Below are 20,919 nucleotides of genomic sequence, written 5' to 3' on the forward strand. Positions count from 1 at the left end.
AAAAAACAACCTTGCTTGGCCTCAACTCCTCCATCACATCTTTCTTGTTTTTTGTTAGTATCCAGGGAGCTGTGATTATGCCGCGAACACACACACACACACATACAATCTATCCTGAATGTTCCACCTCATTAGACGCGTGCACGTGCCAGAGCACCTTGTTCTCCGCCTAGCCTCCCAAACAGAGACCCTTACTGGAGTTAATGAAGCGGAAGTCCCCTGGCATTGCAAAGGCCCTTGAACACATTCCCAGCTATTCTTTGCATCCCGACTTGTGAGGGCGGACGTTTGAGCTGACGTGTGTCATTTGCTTTGAGTCATTACAAGGTGTGAATGTCATATTTCACACTTATTGCCTTTGTATTGCGATGAGGAAAATCCATTCAACTTAATGACAAGGTAATTTCACAACAACAACAACACACAAGACAGACGTACCATCCAACAATCATTTATGTGTAATTGCACTATAGGAATTTCTGTTGGAAATGACTTTAGATGCTGCTTGTCAGCTATAGGCTTCATTACCTTTTTGTTTCCTTCAACGTGGGTATCGAGTTTGGACATGGAGACAAAGCAATGATGCATGTCTTCTAATCTGGAGCTGATTCCTCAAAGCGAATAGCCAGCTTCTGATGTGTTGCTACAGCTTAGCTGGAGTGTTTTTATTTTTCTCCCCCAACACAGTCGATTGGAACTATTGTACAGAATGTAGACTGGTTAAAACATTCTAAATAATAATCACCGTAAACGTCCCAACGGAGACCCTCTTCTCGGAGATGCAGAATTCCCATTGGGGAAGTGCATAACCTTAACAACTTAGCTTGTTGCATTTTAAATGCATACTTCCGAATGTATGAGAGTTGGAGTGGTTGGCTCGGTTAGATCAGAGACTTTGCTCTAATAGTCTGAATCGCAGAGTAGATTTGTTCTACTTCAACTACTTTAATCTGGGTGAACAGCTGGAGCCGTGGAGTGCACAAAGATGTGCATAAGTATATAAAAAAAAAAAAAAAGAGAGCTTCAACGCCATGAGTCTTGGTATACCAAATGTGGTAGGTTTGCCTTAAATGCTGTTTTATTGGTGACATGAAGCAATCTGACGCTGAGAAGCTAAGAGAAATAATTTCCTGAAGGTCTGGGCTGTCCTATATTTTCCAGTAATTGTAAAATGGCTCAGCAATCAGCAAGAGAGCGGAGTCCGGCACAAAAACAAGCCCATTCTATCATGAAACTCATCTCTCTTGGGTGCTGAGTGATGAGGGAGTGAAGAGCAGCCGGAAAAGAAGGATGGTGGACATCTGTCGTGGAAAGCTGTTTTTTAAAAAAAAAAAATTTTCTTTTTCTTTTTTGAAAATTCATAAACATCCCTCAGGTGCGGCACTCACTTATTATAGAGCACAAAATTGCCTAATGTGCTTATTCCTAGTGCTAATGCAGCAGGCGAACAGGAAGACTGTCTATTGCTCTCTAAGGGGAAAGTGTGCAGTACAATAAGACCTGTAAGCACTTTTGAAGCAATTAGATGGTGAGGCTGGAATTGAAGCCCTATGTAAGAGTACGTATTCATTTTCGGATCGTTTTTTTTTTCAGTACAGTACCGAGGTGTACCAAGTTTCCACATGGGACACATTAAAGCGACAACAACAAGCGACAGGAAATGTTACTCACTTATGCTCTACTCTGCTCTAGTTGACTCGGTAAACAAATACATTGCAGCTCAGCCTCTGGCTTCATGGTTTGCAATATGTTTTTGGCACTAAGTCAAACTCATTTGAAACGGTGTTTAAAAATATAATATACTGTACATGTGTTTTCAGAGGCTATTTTTAAGCCCCCCCCCCACCACCCCCCGAATCTGTTGTTCTTAACTTCTACAAAAGTGGCTTGTGACTTATGTGACAATAGGAAAATGTGGGTCTCAGGGTGACAACAGCTGAGAACCACTGGCCTAAAGCAGTTCACTTTATTTCGTTCATGTAATTTATAGAATAATGCATACACATTCGAACATACTATTAATTTACAATTTATTTTTTTAAACAAAAAATGAAAAAAAAAACAATATTAATGAGTATAAAATAAACCACCCTGTTCTCTCAGGGACAAATTAGACACATTTCTTGTTATACTAAACCTACCAAAGCTACCAAAGAGCAATACAACATGTATTAAAATTCACAAACATGGGTCATTTTTTTGTAAAATTACAGTTGTTATATAGTGTGTATGTCAATTTTTTGCTTTTGGACTAATTTCAGAGAACATCTTTCTGCATCTCATTAATTCGGCTTTGTGTGAGTGTGTGTTCTGTGTGTGTGTGTACAAATTCTATACATCAACATGGCTTAATGGCCTCACTGGCTTGTATCGCATGGAGAGAAAGAGCGCACGCACACCCATGCACAATTATTATACACACGCACAGTGGATAATTAAATACTTTTGTTTTTGGTTTGTTTTTTTGTTTTCTAGCAGAAGCCTGAAAATTTTGTACTAACACTGAATGGTATTTGAAACTCTTTGACTAAGGTCCTAGTTCCAGCTGGAAGGAAAAAAAAAATAAAAATCAGCCCCAAAGCAGGATGCTGCTACCACATGTGTTCTTTTGGTGCTGAGCAGTGTTGTTTGTGCCAAACTTACATTTTGGAATTGCTTCACTGTATTCCATTTAATGTCATGGAAGTTCTTTTGTACCCTTTTCCTGGCTGATATCTTTGAACAAAGAGACAACAATGACCTTTGACGCTGTGGAAGCTCTCTGCGCACAATTATTTGTGCTCTAAAATGGGACTACAAAATGTGCTGAAAATCCTACTAGAACATCTGAAGTTTATTTGGGGGTGATCAAGAAATTGTCACAGGTGTGTGCCGGTTCGCATTTCACATAAATTTGAACGTGACTGATTTCATTCTGAGCACAACAACATCCACAATTATAAGCGGGTGCTCACATTTATGCAGCCAAATTATCTCAGTCGTTTATTTTTACTACCCCTCTCTAAAATATATATACATATATTTTTTTAATCTATTCAGTTGTATCTTTTGTAGGTCACCTTAATCGTGTAAAAGGTTTTAAAATGATTTATTTTGGTCTAATTTTTACATCACAAAACCTGTCTTTAGAACAGGGGTGTGTAGACTTCTACACATGCATTTATTTTACTTTAGAACACATCTAACAGCGCAATTTGTGTGTGCTGCGAGTATGAGCCGACTATGTGAGATTGTGTGACCTGAGTTACTTGAGCGTGTGTGTGTGTGTGTGCGCGTGCGTGTGTGTGTGTGTGTGTGTGTGTGTGTGTGCGTGCGTGCGCGCCGAATGCGAATATTCTAGATGATATTTGCACGTTTTTGTCTGCGTTCGGCTAGTCGATATTGTTGCTGCATAAATGGCCGTGCTTGTCTGTCAAATGACATTAGCCGTAATTACCCGAAAGAAAAAGCCTCGGCATATTCCCCGGGGCCGGTGCACACGCTAGGAACACAACAACGAGCATATAAACATTCAGACAACGCTTCCTCTTAATTGACGCCACTTGTGTTGCATCATATGTACTGTGAGAAAGCACCTTTTGATGAGTTCGGCGCCCATCCGACTGCAGGCGTTAGCGCTCTGCTTTCTTTTCTCCCAATCATCTTCAAGGAAGATGATATATGAAGCGGCGTGCCGGCGCTTAAGTATGCCCGCATGCTCGGCAGACCCAGCGTGGTGCGGAATTTCACATTCCAATTTGCATTAATTTAATCTCAAGCCAGTGTCTAGGCCGCCTCCGCCGTTACGTATGCAATTAATGACGCGTAGAAGACAAAAGCAATCGCCGGTAAAACAATTATAGACAACTGAGATGAACCCTTTTTCTGACCGGATAAGAGAGTCTTGATGTCGAAAGCGTGTGACCATATTTTATACGAGGGGCTATTTCAGTTCTGATGTAGCATCGAAGTGTGTACCACACAACGGGGATATAATGCAGGGATATACAGTACTGTACATTCTGGATAACCCGCGATGAAAATCTGCGCTACAGAGAGTCCCTTTTTTTTAATTGTTAATTTGACCCCTTCCACACTTTGAACATATTAAAACACGCTTTTTAAAGTGCAGTGAATCCTCAGTGTTTTGGAGGAATCCATTCCAGAATGTCTGACTAAAATCGAAGTGTACGACCACTACTGGAGTTTAGTTGGGAACGCGCTCTTTGTGCTCTTAATATTCCTGCACTGCCTCGCTGAAGTGCACAACTCTAAATTCGGACTTGCATGTAACGATAAATGATAAAACTGTGATATACTGTAGCGGGGGGGATTTTGTATCTGTTTTCATAGACACATTCAAAAGATCGTATCTCGTCTTGTCTGGCGCAGTGGGACAGTTGATGTAAATGTATCAATTGAGAAAACTTTAAATCCATAAAACTCAATCAAGAAGATGGAAATAGTTGTCTAAGTAATTGAATCGCTCGAATAGAAATTGGCAAGGAGGTTTTGCACGAAATGTTCCGAGATGTAGATCAGTCCAAATTGGAGCGCTTTTTGTCAACGTTTGATGTGCGGTTCAAAGAGTTGCACCCATCTCCGGCTGCGTCACCCGCAATGAACCGAGAGTGCGTTGGACCTCTTGACGCTCTCGCCTCGTCTGGTCTTCCATAACAACGAGCAGCCATTGACGGCCTCAGGTTTCTACCACCCAGCGAGCTGAGGGCGTTCCATGGCGGAACGTATCGTACACTACAGCCTGCCTGTCATGCGTCTCAAGGTCCAGCGCGTACACAAACAGACGATGGAGAAGATGAATGGTCAGGTCGGGGTGATATGACGGCAGAGGAGTGCGGGGAGATAAGGCGGAGCCCTCACCTCCGACGAGGCAAATTGATGAGTTAGGGGTTTTGAGGGGGCGGGGTTAAAAGGGGGAGCGAGGAGAGAAAGAGGATGTTGGTGAAATATAAATCTTTAATGGCCACCTTGGGAGCAAGGATGAGTAAGGCAGTACGAAGGAAGACACCCATAGTTGTAAAAGTTTGTTAGCTTATTGCTGATAAGTAGATGACTGCTGATAATTGAGCATTGTGTATCAATTTATTATTGTTATCAAAAAATGTGTAGTTTTTCCTCAGTTTAGGTTGATTCGTGTTTTATTTTGTTAAGCGCTTTACTTGTGAGCACCACTTCCTGTGTGTTGAAAGTTGTACACACCTGGTTAGCCAGCAGGTGTGTCTCATTTCCCCTTTCCTACTCGTCATGCCTGATTTTTTGGGGGGCTCCAACTTTTGGATTTCAGGTGTTAATGAAATGTCAAAAAGATGAGATCATGAGGATGTATTTGAGAGATTAGAAAATGGAAATAGTAATGAGTCTCATATGCTGTCTCACAGGAGGAGGGCAGTGCCAGGAGGTTGTCTCTCATGGTGAAGGTGAGGAGGAGCTCATGTCAATCAAGTACAGAGTGGTGAGTAAGTTCAAATTGATGGTGTTTTTTTTTGCTATTGCTTTTTGCAAAAAAACAAAACAAAAAGAAAGTAGGTGTTCATTAATGATTCTGCTCAGCAGTGATTAAGCAGTATTTTCTTTTTATTAATTATTTTTTTTTAAACTGTACTGGATGAGTAGAATCAGTTCAAAACATCCATCCATCCATCCATTTTCTGAGCCGCTTCTCCTCACTAGGGTCGCGGGCGTGCTGGAGCCTATCCCAGCTGTCATCGGGCAGGAGGCGGGGTACATCCTGAACTGGTTGCCAGCCAATCGCAGGGCACATAGAAACTAACAACCATTCGCACTCGCAGTCATGCCTCCGGGCATTTTAGAGTCTCCAATTAATGCATGTTTTTGGGATGTGGGAGGAAACCGGAGTGCCCGGAGAAAACCCACGCAGGCACGGGGAGAACATGCAAACTCCACACAGGCGGGGACGGGGATTGAACCCCGCACTTTAGAACTGTGAGGCTGATGCTCTAACCAGTCGGCCACCGTGCCGCCCAGTTCAAAACAGGAAAGTACTAATTAATGTTAACGCAATACGGTTAAGTGAGACACATCTCGACTGTTCTAAGATATTTTATATGGTGAGAAGTCTGTTTGGATTGTTCGTGGAAGAATTCAACGTGTACCTTTTGGCTCTACTAATTAGCTATTAAAATCCTCACAGACGACTAGATAATTGGTATTTTTACTGGCAAAGCGACAGTTTACTGTTAGAAACACCTGTCATGCAGTGCAGTTGTACTCCAACCAGACTGATAAACATACTCTTAAAGTAATACCTCTCTCCCAGTGTCAATCAAAACTGAGCATCTTGTGTGCCTTGGTACCTTATAAAATATCCACTGTCTATTGTTTTAGTAGTTCAGTCTGCTTATCTTTGCTTCTGCCAAATGGTTGTTTTTGTTGACATTTGTTCGACTCTGAAGACTCACGAAAAAAAAAATTAATATACATCTTGCAGTAAAGGCAATCGGATGTAATATTGGACAGTCATTGTGGGACTTGGGCCAAGGAAGACATTAGATGCCGTACTGGGAATTACCGCTTTTCTTAACATTTGAAGATACAGTATGTGGAGAATGTAGTGAAATCACTGCTGTTGCATTGTTAGCTTGTTGAATATTTAGCTGGAACTCGAGTGGATGGACTGTTCAAACCTCCAAGCTATCTTGTTGTTGGCTTGTTGTCTCATATACTAAGAGCCAAGATGTCCAGATCCTTGTTTTGAAACCCCACGCTGCATGACTCAAAGTGATAGCCTTCCTGATTAACCTCTGCATCCGTCACGATAGACGTCGTGCAGCGCTTCGGAGCAAACAAGCACACCACGACAAAAATCCCCCACGTTCCTTAAACGTATCAGTCATGCGTCTCCTCATCAAGTATGATTCTGGGTCTTTCCTAGAACTGAGAAAGAAGAGAGTGTTGGGACGAACAAGAAGCAGCAATCTTTAATTTAAAGTTGCGCATATTATTAATGCAAACATCTCTGCGGAGAGTGCTTCCTTTGAATTATTTCATTCTTCATTAAAATGGTCGTGCACACAACAAACTCAATCCAGGATTGAAAATTCCCTTTTCCCAGTCAGGTGGTGCGTCTATTTCTATCCCCTTTCCACTTGTGCGGAATATTGAGCGCAGATGCAACGGGAATAGCTCTTTCCTCAACACGGTGCACTAAAGCCATCGTGCGCCCAGCTGGTCTGACCCGGATCTTTTTTCCAGATCCATTTACTATAACTATAACCTCAGCATACTTCCATTGAAATGACATTTAATCAAATTAAACCAGTTTGAACTGCATTGTGTCCACTTCACAGCTTCCTGCTGTTCATGTTAACTCCCTTTTATCTTGCGTAACTTTTTGCCTTTGTTCGATAGAAAAGTTAATTTCAAGCCACTGCGGTTCCTGCTTTCTTTCTCCACCAGGATAGCGCTTTAAAGAAGAGAAAAGCAGTGTTTTGTTGTGACTTGAGGGTGGGATCTTCAGATGGCACGTTGCAAGAGCAGACCAGAAGTAATAATAGCAAAACAACAAACCGCGGCGCTTTAAGCGTGGCTGGCGAATCAAACTAATTAGTAGCTTAGCGCCAGGGTTGTTTGGTTAAACATCTGACAAGCCCATTGAAGACTCCCCCAGTACTGTGTCTTCCTTCTAAGGACATTATGTTCTTCCAAATGAGCACATTTAGCTCACATTCCATCATATTCTCTCTTTGAATCATGGATATAATAGATCACAGTTATACATGGTAATTGATAGTCTTCTTGAGCCCCATTGGTGACTATGCTAACCAGTTGTATAATCACAGCACAGAACATCGGCATTGTAATAGCCTTTATTGACTCTTCATTTCCGCTGGAATCTTTCTGAGTTTTCTCACAGGGCTCTTTGCCCTATATTCCCTTAAATTGTCATTACACCTTGTACTATCGCATTGCACTGAATTGTCAGCGTGTTGAAGATGGATGGATATTCAAACGACAAAAGCCTTCTGGAGAGCGATTAGGTGACATCTTCTATTATTATTTGCTGTCTGTTGCCTCATGCTGCACATCCTAATTTGGACATGGCTTTTTTTTTGTTTTTCTGATGAAATGTTGCACGTTTCTAGGAAAGGCCAAGCCGCAGATCTCGGCTTGCTATATGCGGCGGGCTCGCGAGGTGTACAATGTACCAGTACCTCAGCACGTCCAGGTGCAAGCCCAGCCAGAATCAATACAACAAAGGTCATTGCTACTGTGAACGTAGCCCAGCCAAATTCTCTATTCACAGTACGTGCCGTGTCTGGAGAGAACAAGATGAGAAACACGTCCCTATGATGCGTTACGTCAATAAATACCCGCCACGGCTCTTTTTGGGTGGATGTTTTACAAACTTGTCTTATTTAGGATGGATCAAACGTAACGGCTTTGTTTATATTCTATAAAAAGGCTCCAACACACAAGAATTGAGAAGGAAATCTTATCGCGCAGCACTCTTTTCTACCATTTGCTATAATCTTAAAGGTAACATTCCATCAAAATTCTTTTTTTCCACCGTTTTATGCATAACACAGGTAAAAATGAGTCTGTGACCTGGTTTAACTTTGACATTAATGCGGTTTGTCGATTGTATGCAAGGGCCTTTGAACACCAGACCGCTTTGCAAAATGGGTAGCTTTGAAATCGCCATCCTTGTGATCTAGTTTCACGAATTAATATTCAGGTACCTGGATGCTGCACGCCCACCCATCTCAGGAAAAACGGCTGCGTGACAACGCGGCTGTGTCTTGCGCAAAGCTTAAACTTTGCATCACCTGCCAACCTTAGAGTAGTTGACAAATAAATGGCTTCAAATTATTTGGGGAGAAATTCCTGAGCATTTCGGAACCAGAATTGTGCAGTGTTCTGGCCCATTTTGTGGAGGATGGCTTCGTAAACAAGCTTTCACACAGCAGCCAACGTGTTTGATTTTATATATTGTATTTATAAGGCTCGGCGGCGGACACTCGGTCACTCGCTAGGTCACTTTGCACTTTGAGCGCCGGTTACTGTTGAAGTGAATGGGAGTATCGTACGAGCAGTTCAAAATATCCTCTTTTCTTTTTCGCCCACATTCTCTGAGCTATCTGCTCTTTCATCGATTGCTACTCTATCCCTCTCTTTCTTCATGGTTTAATAAAAGTGATAAAGTAAAATATACTGTATGAGCAGTATGTACTACAGGATCGCCTTGCAGGGCGTCTAAGATCAAATGTGTGGGGTAAATTCTGCTTCAAAGTGATAGTAAATGCAGACATGTCGCCGATGGACAATCAGCGTGAAGCTGTTTTCCATATTTAAATTGGAGAGACCAGTGAGCCAATCAGAGAAAAGCTGATTTACATATCGAATACCAATGAGAAATCCGGCTGTCTCAACTCGCGGGCACAAAATACAAAGTAAAATAGCTTCAAATAAAGGGCATCTGGGCATTTTTAACCCACATTTACCTTGCAAATCTGATAAAAGGACATCAAAGATTATTTCAAAATATACATATTCTAAAAGATTGATGGTATGAAAATTGAAATTTAGCTTTCATCATATACTGTAATTCGCCCTTTTATGTAGCAACCCCAAATTATGGATACTAATTTAGGAAGTTCTACTACTAAAAAGAGTCAACTTAAAACAACTTGTCTTCATGTCACAAAGTTTTCAGACTTTTGGGAGAGAACATCTGCGCTGTTAATCTGTGTTGCCAAAACTATTTTCCCCCCTCACTGAACTCGATTTTTGTGAGGATGCCGCGAGAATCCTGCAAATCTAACACGCTGCAGCTCGCCAGTGAAATCGCTAGGTGTCCGCCATCTGTGTGCGTGACCTGGCCAAATGCTTCATGGTCGTCATCATCAGCAGCAGCAGCAGCACCAGTCAAAGCCGCATCAGTCTCCATCTGTCTGTGCCTGGGAACATGAATTTCTTTTTTTTTTACATTTTATGCACCTTGGGCCCTTTTGTTTGTGTCTTAGTTAATTCTTTGCTAATCAACCCGTAATGCACAAAGATGCGTCTTTGCTTCTTTAGTGTGTCTCTGTGGAAAGCTTATGCCTGTTTGTGTGTCTGCATACAATAATTCACGTCCATCTGCTGTGGAGGAGTCATGGAAATGGAATTTATGAACTAATGACTATAAAGTACCAGCACAAGTATTGCTATTATCTTATTGGCTTTGAAACAACCTAAAATAAAAATCAATCTGCAACACTTAATGATTCACCAATGCAGTATAAACAATATACTTTCTTAGCCCTGTCATGAGATGAGCCAGATTTCTAATTGATTCTTTATTTCTAAATCTAATACAGTTGACAGCGGGAAAGTGTTTGCCAGGCAACGTAGGCGCCATTCAAGAGTCATGTACCAACAACTCAATCACCTCAATCTATAGCGTCTCCAGTGATGTAGGATTTGGCCTTCTTACTCTTTTATTCCATTATGCTGAAGCTCATGAAAAAAAACAACTTTCCCTCTGCTCATCTCCAAAATAAGATTTGGATTGATTAAATGCCACTGCAAGAGAGCATCATCGAGTTTGACCCGTGTGTTGCCTCGTATGGTTGGGTGGAGTCCTGACTAAGTCTGGGAGACTGAAGATGGATGCATCGAGAAGGTGTAGCGCGGAGCTGAGAGAAGAGGGAGTATTAATGTATAGTGGAATGGAGCGAGATAGAGCGGAGACAGAGGGGAACCGAAGGTAAACAGTGTGATAGATAGTGGGAAGGACTGGGTGGTGATCGCGTGCGTAGGGAGGAAAAAGTGAGGGAGGTATGTTCAGGACTGCTGCATAATCAGCCAATGTGTCTCTGTCTGGCTTGGCGAAGACATCATTAAGGAAACCCGAGGTCTTCTGGGTTCACGGAGCCACGGAGCCTCAGTTACGCTCCCATCCCTCCTGCCACTCAATTTGTTTAATTTACTTATGTTCCAAGACACTGTTTGGGGGAGGAAAAAGGGCCTGCTTGACCCACGACGCGGAGGAGTCAAAAGGTTGCGTCTAAACGGAACGGATGGCTGAGAGACTCCCGGTCGAACGTACGGCCAGTCAATAGGCCAGTGAAGCGACAATGATGATGATGCTAGGAGATGGCCGCGCTTGAAAGGACTTGTTTAGGTATGCAGAGAAAGCAAGACTGTGAGGGAGAGGATGTGATGGGAAGGAAATGAAAAATTGAAAAGGAGCTCCTCCCTGGGGGGGACGTAATCGAGTGACCACAGCCTGAAGGAACAACATGCACGTTTTACTTGTGTTTTCATGGTGGAGTGTGTAGGCAGGAGGGCGATAGCTATGTAAGCCACACAAGAAGCACAAGAACATTGGGAATTTTTGGGTTCTTCCTATTGATGATTAGTACACCAATATCTGGATTAGGGCCCGACAGATTCATCAGCTGGCCTGTTTCTTTATTTTTATTTTTTTACACATTGACATGGAGAGTAAAGTGACTGGACTGGTTCTCGTCTGCTCATCTTCTTTACCGCATCGCCACAATTGGTGACTCCGACGTATCAATAATGTCAGAATGCGACGGTGACAACAACTGACCCGCGGTGCCTTTGCAGAGCGCTGCAGCATCGCGGCTTGGTTCCAGCACATCGAGGCCCAGTTCCAGCTGAGAGGAATAGCCCAAGATGTGACCAAATATTTCGAAGTGGTAGCGGCATTGGGTGTCTTCAAGGGAGGGGCAGGAGATGTTCAAAGTGAGTTCTTGGCTTCAAAGGGGAGTGGTTGACCATTTGATGTGAAAACAGTTTGCACATGGAGAGTAAAGTGACATGACTGGTTCTCGGCTCCTCGTCTTATTTATTGCATCTCTACAATATCTTTGTTGTTGTAGGCATTAAGGGACCAAAAAAGAAGTTATTTTATTCATTGCGGGTTTTTTAAATTGTTATTATTATTATTAATCGGCCGTTTAATCATTTATCGGAATTTTATTCTGGGAAATATCAGAATTGGCATTGGGCTCGAAAAATACATATCAGTCGCGCCCTCAGCCGGATACCCAAAAATGGTACGATGTGGTTGTTTTGATACATTTGGCAAACGAGAATAAATGAATCAAACTGTAGGGAGTGGGGGAAATTGTGCTATAAACATTACATACGTTGGTCCTCGGTCACCATGAGGCTACACTCTGAGGAATGGTAGAAGTGAGGGGGAGAATATATGATGCAGTGCAGAAGTGATTACCCTGCACGGAGCTGAGGGATGAGAGCCAAACGGCTATTTTATTTTGCCAATTGAAGTGTGCAAATGGAAATGTCAGAGTGGCTGGAAAACTAATGAATCTGATAGGAGTGATGCCACCTCTCTCATCGAATGCCTGATCAATTGCCTTTGTCTTCTCCCAGCGCTGATTTTTGTCGTTATTTTTCTGATTGTTTTCTCCTCCGCCACAGCTGTTTGCGAGTTTGCCGGTGAAACTTTGAATCACGGCAGGACGGAATCGATCTACAACACCGATCGATGCTTTCATCCTGTACTTACACGCCTTGACTGAAAAGAGTGATTTTTAAATTAGGCTCGGTTAGGGGAGTAAATCAAAACAAAGCAGGGTGTGTCCGCATTTCAACTCTTTCCTTTTGGCTGCCATTCCCATGGGGGAAAAATGGAGTCTGGCTCATTTCCACTTTTCCATTTAGCATCAGATGCACACTGATGCTTGATGCTCCAATTCCCTAATGGCCCAAAAAAGCTGTTGCGCCTCAATTTAGTCGAGTAACTTCCATAACCTTGAAGCATTTTTTTGCTTCCGTGTCACCGAGTTAAATTTAAATGTAGAGCAATTACAATCTAGTGTGTCACGGCATCTTTCTATGTTCAAGGAACCCCCCTCCCTATATTATATCCAATATTTCTGACACTTCAATGGCGGCATAAATTTAGAACGCATGTCCCTTTGTTGTGCTCGGGGAGCCACATATCTCAGAGCATCAACAAAAACCACTCAGATCCCTTCGCTTGTTCAGTCAGTCGATGAGACTGTTGACGGTCCCTCCGGAGTCTGTCTGCCTTCAATATCACGCAGCATGAACATCACCCACTTTGGATTGTTCAACTATGAAAACACACTGCGGCAGCCGGATGACAAAAGGAAAAAAAAATAACAGCTGTTGGAGTGATGAGGAAAAGCAAAACAATTGAACCGTATGATGGAGTTTAGAGAGGGGGAAAAAAAAGTTCCTGATGGTTTGGGTTAATGAAGCTTAAGCCGCGAATTTAAAAAAATATATCTGAATGTGACACTAACATACTTCAGTTCAGACATTCAGTCCCTGTACTACAGGGAACGGAAGGAATCTTAGTGACGAGAATGATCTCGTTTCTGATTGATTGATTCTCCCTCATTACCTCAGAGACACTTTGATACCAACTGGGCCCGGCTTGGAAAACATCTCCCATTGGCTCACTTTATTAATCCCACTCCAGTATGTGGTTCTTTCTCCCATCTTGACAGCCACTGTTTGAACCCGGCAGGGACAACCCTTCGTTTCACGCTTCCGACGCAAAAGCCATCAAGAGAAAAATCTTTTTTTTTTTTTTTTTTTTTTTTTTCAGAATCAAGATCCCCTAATGACCCGCAGTCCTTGACATAGAAACCAGGTCCTCGTTATCTCTCCTGTTCTTTTCTACGCACTTCAGAAGACTCACGACGGATGTCTCATTGGGTCCGACTCTCACATAGAATACATACATAAATAAAAGGTTTCTGGTTGTAATCATGAACAATCTTTTTCAGCCATTTTTTCCCTGACGTTGCTCAGTGAACTAAATGGGAGATTTTCATTCCCATGCATGACCTTGAGGGAATCATTTGTTAGTGGGAATAATGAATATGGCAGTATTCAACGGCTACGATTAACATGATGCAATTGATTTCTTTTTGTTCAATTGAACAGCTTTAAGCCAAAAACATTGTGGATGCTTATATTATGGAGAATGCTTTCATTTCGCATTGCAAATATTCTAGTGTCATTATTTATGGTAAATTCAATTATCATCAGACAGAAATGGCCATTCAATTCTACCACATAGGAAGAAAAATAAGGGGGCACTGGAGAGAGGACGGGCTGGAGAAAAAACTCTTCAGCTATAGAAAGAAAGGGAAGGAAACAGAAGGAATCTATCAAAACTATAATGAAGATCAAAGACAGGATGGTGGTTATAGTTTGCAGGGAAGCGTGTAATGAACTGAAGGCTTGTTTAGTCGCAGCCTCCTGCAAACTGCGCACTGTGTGAACTCATATAGTTACCTTTCAAAGCCACCGGTGGGCCGGGAGGATGATTGATGGCAGACCGCCGCCATTTGTGTTCATTTGCTGGGTTCGACTAACTTTAAAATATCGGTGTAAACAATCCTGACAGAAAGCAACGAGATGCATACACTGATTTTTCTTCCTGATTGCTACGAGGAAAGAAAACGAAATAGCATCTCTCGTTTTGTACAGTCTTGGCCTCCACATTTGGGTTGTTTACTCCTAAATCCAAAAAGTACTGCACTGTCATTAGTATAAAGCTTGTATTTTTAATTCATCATTTATATGCAAGAAACACCTAAACATTTCTATAGCAATATTGTGCAGTATATATCATTTTCATATAATTTGATCAATAATGGTAAAGACATACCCCACTGAATTTCCTTTTAAAAATCCATTTTACTAATATGAGTCTTTCAGTTATTGGCAGTTGTTATCACTCAAATGGTAATAAGAAAAAATATTCTAAAGTAATAGTTTTTATGCCAAAAAATACAAAAATGTAATGCCAAAATGTAACTCAATATTGTACCTGCATGTGTTTGTGAAGCCTATTGAGGTAGGAATCTCCTTGGGTTTCTTAGCCTTAGTTTACTGAAATAAAATGAAATTGAAGCTGCACTGTACCAGAAATATAAATCCCCATCACAAAAGCGCCCCCTGTTTTATCGACACAATAGGTGATTGATGTGTTCCATGGTTCCAGAAACTAACATTTCCCCCCCCGCCCCCCAGATAGCACAAAGATTATCATTGTGAACAGCACCATTGTCCTGTGCGTGATTAGCTTAAGGCACTGTGACCGCGTGACAATAGTGATGCTTATCTTTGGTTTGAATGTACTTCTGTACAAGGTCTACTGGCTTCTTCAGTACTTTTCAGTATGTACAGCAAGTACAGATTGTGATGGGTAGCACTGCAGGTGTTCCAACCCTGAATTTCCTTTTCAAATATTATCCATTCTTTCTTCACAAATGTAAAAAGGCTTCCTGTTATGATGAAAAAGACACTGAAGCAAATGTTAAGACACAGCTTTCTCTGTTGATTAGCTCCATGCTAAAATGCAATGTGGATTAAAACCTCAAATGTTTGTTCCAAAATCAATGTGTTTTCTAAATGAAAACATTATCACATATGCAGGCACTTGTTAATTACTTTTTTATGTTAGTTTCCTGCCTGTGTGAGCAACCTATTAGCGAGTTGCAGAATTACTGCAAATTACCAGCAGTATGCAAACCAATGTTTTTGTTCACATCACCCCAGCTCCCTGACTTGTTGCTACGATTCTGCCTTTCTTTTATATTTTGACCAAACAATGTCAAATACCCCATTGATTTGGCTCGTACATACAGTATGTCCTATTCATATTTACTAGGGCTCAGACTCTCCTTCTAAATCCCAAGTCGTTATCCGTGTTGACAGTAATAAATGAGTTTCGAAGCTGAATTGAATCGCCATTCCTTCTACTATTCCAAAATAGCGATGTCATAGTCCAACAAATGAAAAATCCAATTTGATTATTTGAAATCTATCTTGAACCGGAAATAGAGTATTTAGCAGGGAGGCTGAGGAATCTGATCCCCTTGTGGTTGTAATACACCCTACGAACCCCCCTCTTAAAAAGGGGGGACAGAGGCGTGTCAACCAGGACAACCCCACAACATCGAGAGCGTTTATGAACTCCGGGCAGATCTCATCCACCCCCGGGACCCTGCTACCGAGGAGAACCACCTCTGTGACCTCAAACCCAGAGATAGGAGAGTCCACCCCAGACTCTGCTTTCTCATTGGTAGACCTGTCGGTGGGATTGAGGAGGTCCACCGGCTCACGATGTCCCTAGTTATGGTCGGCAGCGCCCCATCCCCACGAGGCAAAGTGTTGAGAGTTTAAAAAGGCTTACTTTAACCAGGATCCATCGGAATACCGTGACCAAAGGTAGAACCCGGCCGGGTTGGCTTTGCGCACGTCGGTGCCATAAATCCTTGCTGGCTGGGACCGGCTGCCTCCTTTCTAGCTAGCTAGCTAGCTAACTGTCTGACTGGCTAGCCGGCAAGCTCTCACCATCTGCCAGGCTGTGTTGTATCCAAGAACGAACTAAAATGGCGCACATGCACAGAAGCTATGCGCAGGAAGTCAAAATGGTATCAGCCATAATCACAGTGTAAAAGTCTTGAAATATTTTGGATTGTAAATGCAGTGTGGGAGCAGTTGCAGCTCTTGTCAGAATAATGTAGTATGATATTCTAAGATTCGTTCTGATTCGAGTCAGAACATTCTGATTGGATGATTGCTTTTTCAAGCCCACTCGAATCCCAATTCGAGTCACCACTGCTTCGTGCACAGCTTTAATATTTATGCAGTTATTAATAAAGGACTAGAATCTGCTAATACATATGAATCCAGTTGCAGTGTTACACAAACACGACCGCAGAAAGTACTTAGAGGGACTCGCTGTCAATGGCTCTGCCACTGATTCACAACAAGCCTTTAATATGCACTGATGATGAATATCAGCCTCCGCAGCATTAATTAGCCTAATGGGTGCCTCCACGGTGCAACCTACAGCGAGTAGCATAGCCATATATTTTACAGCAAGTTCGGAGCAATAATTTCCTCCCCTCGTCATCTTTAGTCCTAATCCTCATTAATCATGATTTGAGCACACGCCATGTGCATTGCTCATTAGTCGCCACATTGATCTGACCCCAAGTCGGGCTCGGCGTGCCTACGTCGTGGAGGAAAACGCATATGAAACAAAGGCAGGCGGCAATATATTAGTAGCCAGGCACAGCAATCGTGTGTTTGAGAACGGGGCTTCCAATTAGTTGAAAAGCCCTCCGTGGAGTAACATCATTGCCACATTCAATCTTGATTCCCCCCCCCCCCCCCCCCCCCCCATCACAGTGGCAAGAGCGAGAGGGCTGCAGCCATCAATATGTTGGCTTGCTTATTTCGAGAAACATCTTATTTGCATTGGCTTTGAATCACCGTCCGTCATTGGTCGTCATATTTTAGGTTACAAATGCAGCTGCAGGTTTGTGTGTTAATGGACTATATGTGTGTGCATGTTGAATCTGTGACAGCCAGGCAGAGGTCGCTAAAAGACGTCGTCCTCTTCATCTGCATGTTAATACATTGCGATTTAATATTTATGCAAAGGTAGACACTTAAGAGGCCCTCGCAAACAGAGATGCGTGGACAGTCCCCACTGGGTTTTTGATGGGCTGTGACAAATCTGCTTTGACAGCCTGTCTCTACTTTTCTGGATATCCACAGCATTGTATGTTTGCCCTCACAGTACAGTGGGCACATTTTTGCACATGCTGCATGGCCTGAATTACTAAAGGTTTGTGCGTGCAAAACCGTGCTGATCTGCTAATTGGCGCAAACTGGGATCACGCCTGCCAAATGCACCAAATAGCAGTTCACTTTGCGATATATTTTGTGAGAGGAGTATATGAAATCAGATCAATTTAGCACAAGCAACAGGGTCTATCAAACACAAGATCAATTTCAGTGGTTGATTTCCATCTTTAAATGGGGCATCTGAAAGGCACGTGCAAACCAGGATGCAATGCGGTGCCAAGGTAGTGGAGTCAAAATTAGAAAATCAATTTCCACTTGAGTCAATAGTTTTGAAAAACCTAAAAATGTTTTTGCGCCATATAGTCTATTCAGCAATGCGATTATGGAGCTTTTCAATGTTCTAAGGGATGACTGAGCCAATCACAAAACAGGGTCATGCCATATCACTGATGACAAAACTCCTTTCAACTCTACTTGTGTCTCGTTCATTTCAGCACACTGTGACAATTAGTGCTGACCTCACAGAGCATTTTTTTGCATGTGCTATCCCAAGTTTTAAACACAATGTTATTCATGATGCGGACATCCAATTATCATGAGCTCAGGATATTCAATCAACCAAAACATTGCTTTCATGCGGTTGCTGGCTTAAGATGTCTCTTTTGTGACACAGTAATGTTTGTTTCGCTTCCAATCAAACTTCCAGTTCCATCACTTCAAACTCCTTTTTTTAAATTAAGTTGATCAAAGAGGCACTGTGAGTCAGTATCCAGTTACAGCAGCTCTCTTAAATTTCTCCTTTATTTGTACTTTCCCCACTTTTATATCATTTAATATTCTTACTCTGTAGTGCTAAACTGGTTGCACTATTACAGCATTTTAGCCATAATACTTATTTGAGGAGAATATCAGCGCGAGCGGGCTAGGACAATTTTTTCCCCCCCATCGTTTGTTTATAACACTCACGTAAAACTGTTAGGAGCTACTACGCCTCAAAAATGAATCTTTTTTTTTTTTAATGCTATTGAGTTCATTTTGCGGATGTGCTGCTTTCCCAAATGTTCCATGGTGAAAGCGAAAAACAAAATATGGCGGTCTCCACCACTTCCACACCTCCTGCTAAAAGCGCACGCACTTCGTTAGCGTAAGTGAACACGCAATTTCGTGACCGCTGTTTTGGAGTCTTAGTAAATCAGGCCAATAGTGTGTGTACGTGCGTGTTTGTGTTTGTCACCTCACTGCTGTTAACACAAGGCATTAATGCTATTTGCTTCTGCCAAAGGCTTACTTTAATCAATATCAGATTGTGTTTATGTGTAAATATACTGTACAAGTTTAAAAGTATATGGCTCCATGAGGACAATGCATTTTTTACAGTGCTATTAAAAGCAATTGGGGCTTTGTTATTGCAATTCATAGGTCATCTGCTTGTTCCTGCGCCCATAAAGGCCATTTACAAGTCAGCAGTAATGCAAGCAGCAGGACTATAAATGTGTGTTGACATTTTACTTCTCATCTGAACGTGAGCGCCTGTACCTACACCAGCTGACCTACACGGACGTTTGAAACATTAATAAGCTTATAATTCAAACGTATAAAAGTGCCCTGAGTAGCTCGAATGCTGTTTGCCTTTTTGCAGCTCTCGCGGTGCTATCAGATTTTGAAGTTAGGGGTGCCTGAAAAGACATTTATTTTAGAAATTGGGCCGTTTGAAATAAACAATTTCATAGACGAGCTATTTGGAGTATTAACAATGTTATGTCCTGAATAGAGCCCTCCCGCAGACACTATTAAATTAGTTTTCATAATCTCAAACACTTCCATATGGAACACAACCACACATTTAAACAATTAAAATTTGCAGGAATATACATTCCCGCAACCAGGCCAAATTGCCAGCTAGTGTCAGGTGCTGGCTGAAATATACAAATACACCCCTGGACTCCCCACAGTGGATTGTGCCTTCAAATTGCAGGCCTCCTGCCAACGATCCTTGCTAAATGAAAATGAATTTGCAATAATCTGTGCGGTACGACCCATCCATAAGCTCTCACTTCAATATCAGCCTCTGTACAGATTTGTCTTTAAAAAGAACAAGGTGATTTGGGTGTTCAAAATAACTAAAGATGGAGCGAGGAGTATAATTTTCCCATCCTGGCAGCGGATTAGACAGTGACTTGTCGCTGGTTCTTTTCATGTAGGATTTAAGTTAAATCCAGAGGGGTTTTTTTTCTTCGTCTTAATATAGGTTGCTATGACTGTAAAAATCTGAAGAAGAAAAAACAACCACCAATACTCAGATGCCTTGCCAATGTGGGGCGAGTGTCGAGGAATGCACAAGCGCGAGGATGTGTGTGAGATTGGGAGCGACAGGAGGATAAATGAGATTCGGAGGACATCCGGTTTACTTACGTACAGACAGACGAGATCGTTTAAGGTCTGTCTTGTTTATTTGAAACAATCATCTAATGTTGCACGTCTGGCTTACTGTGATTGTACTTGACAGCACATGCGTTATGCTTTTTGTACTGCTTATGTGCGTCTCTACTCTATATTTGCAGCGGGAGTGAAGGCACCTACCCAGGCATTACCTGAGGAGTGGGCCGTGTCATATTTGAACTCCCTTTTGTCTTTGACAGATGGCTCGCCTCTAAAAGCTTCTGTCCATGGAGCTGAAGGCTGGACCTGAGGTACGAGCGCCGGGCCCAGTTTGATAAATCCACCATGTCACTCTGCGACTGACAGCCATTCATCATGCTTGACTTTCTCGTACGAAATGTTCCGTGTGCCGGATAATTCAGTGGGCCCAATAAAATGCGATTCCTGGAGCTTTTGAATGGCCTCCATCACGCCCCCGTGCAACTCTTTTCAGACTTCAAGAACGTTTTGTCCCTGACTAAGCATGCCGTTTTCTTCTTTCCTCGAGTCGTCTGGTTGAAAATATAGACATTGACAGAACACTTCATTAGGTAAAGCAGAACCGAAAGAAACCTGAATACAGATGCTCCTCTCAGAAAGCTAAGGCTTTCACTTTGTTCCTAGTGGCCACCGTGAACAAAACAAGATTGCCGTGAGACAATGCAAAAGTGACAGGACATGATTTTTGCGGATGCCGGGCGACATGTTTTAACTGTCAAAAAAATGTGCTACAACAGTCATGATCGAGATGAGAAACCTAGTTGGTTGTAGTTAAATAGGGTAAACGCAACTCAACCTGACCGTAAAACCTGAAGGCGGTATGTAGTGGCATATGTATTCTCATATGCATCTCACACTTGCGTTCTAAAACTCTTCTAAATCTAAGCCATTTGTTTCATTTACCTACAATGCTCCCCGTGG

General features: G+C 42.2%; 1 protein-coding gene across 7 annotated transcripts in view; it reads left to right on the plus strand.

Moving 5' to 3' along the window:
- Positions 1-5,416: 5,416 nt before the first annotated feature.
- cald1a (caldesmon 1a) overlaps positions 5,417-20,919 on the plus strand; it is a 156,473-nt gene continuing 140,970 nt past the window's right edge. For all 7 annotated transcript variants that reach the window (XR_009786586.1, XR_009786587.1, XR_009786589.1 and 4 more), the window contains exon 1: positions 5,417-5,452. Coding sequence is in view for 1 of the 7 variants with exons in the window: in XM_061762500.1 (XP_061618484.1) it covers positions 5,432-5,452 (21 nt within the window). In the remaining 6 variants the exon portion in view is untranslated. The remainder of the gene's footprint in view (positions 5,453-20,919) is intronic.

The sequence above is a fragment of the Phyllopteryx taeniolatus genome, chromosome 22 (genome assembly GCF_024500385.1).
Source record: "Phyllopteryx taeniolatus isolate TA_2022b chromosome 22, UOR_Ptae_1.2, whole genome shotgun sequence".
Taxonomy (NCBI): domain Eukaryota; kingdom Metazoa; phylum Chordata; class Actinopteri; order Syngnathiformes; family Syngnathidae; genus Phyllopteryx; species Phyllopteryx taeniolatus.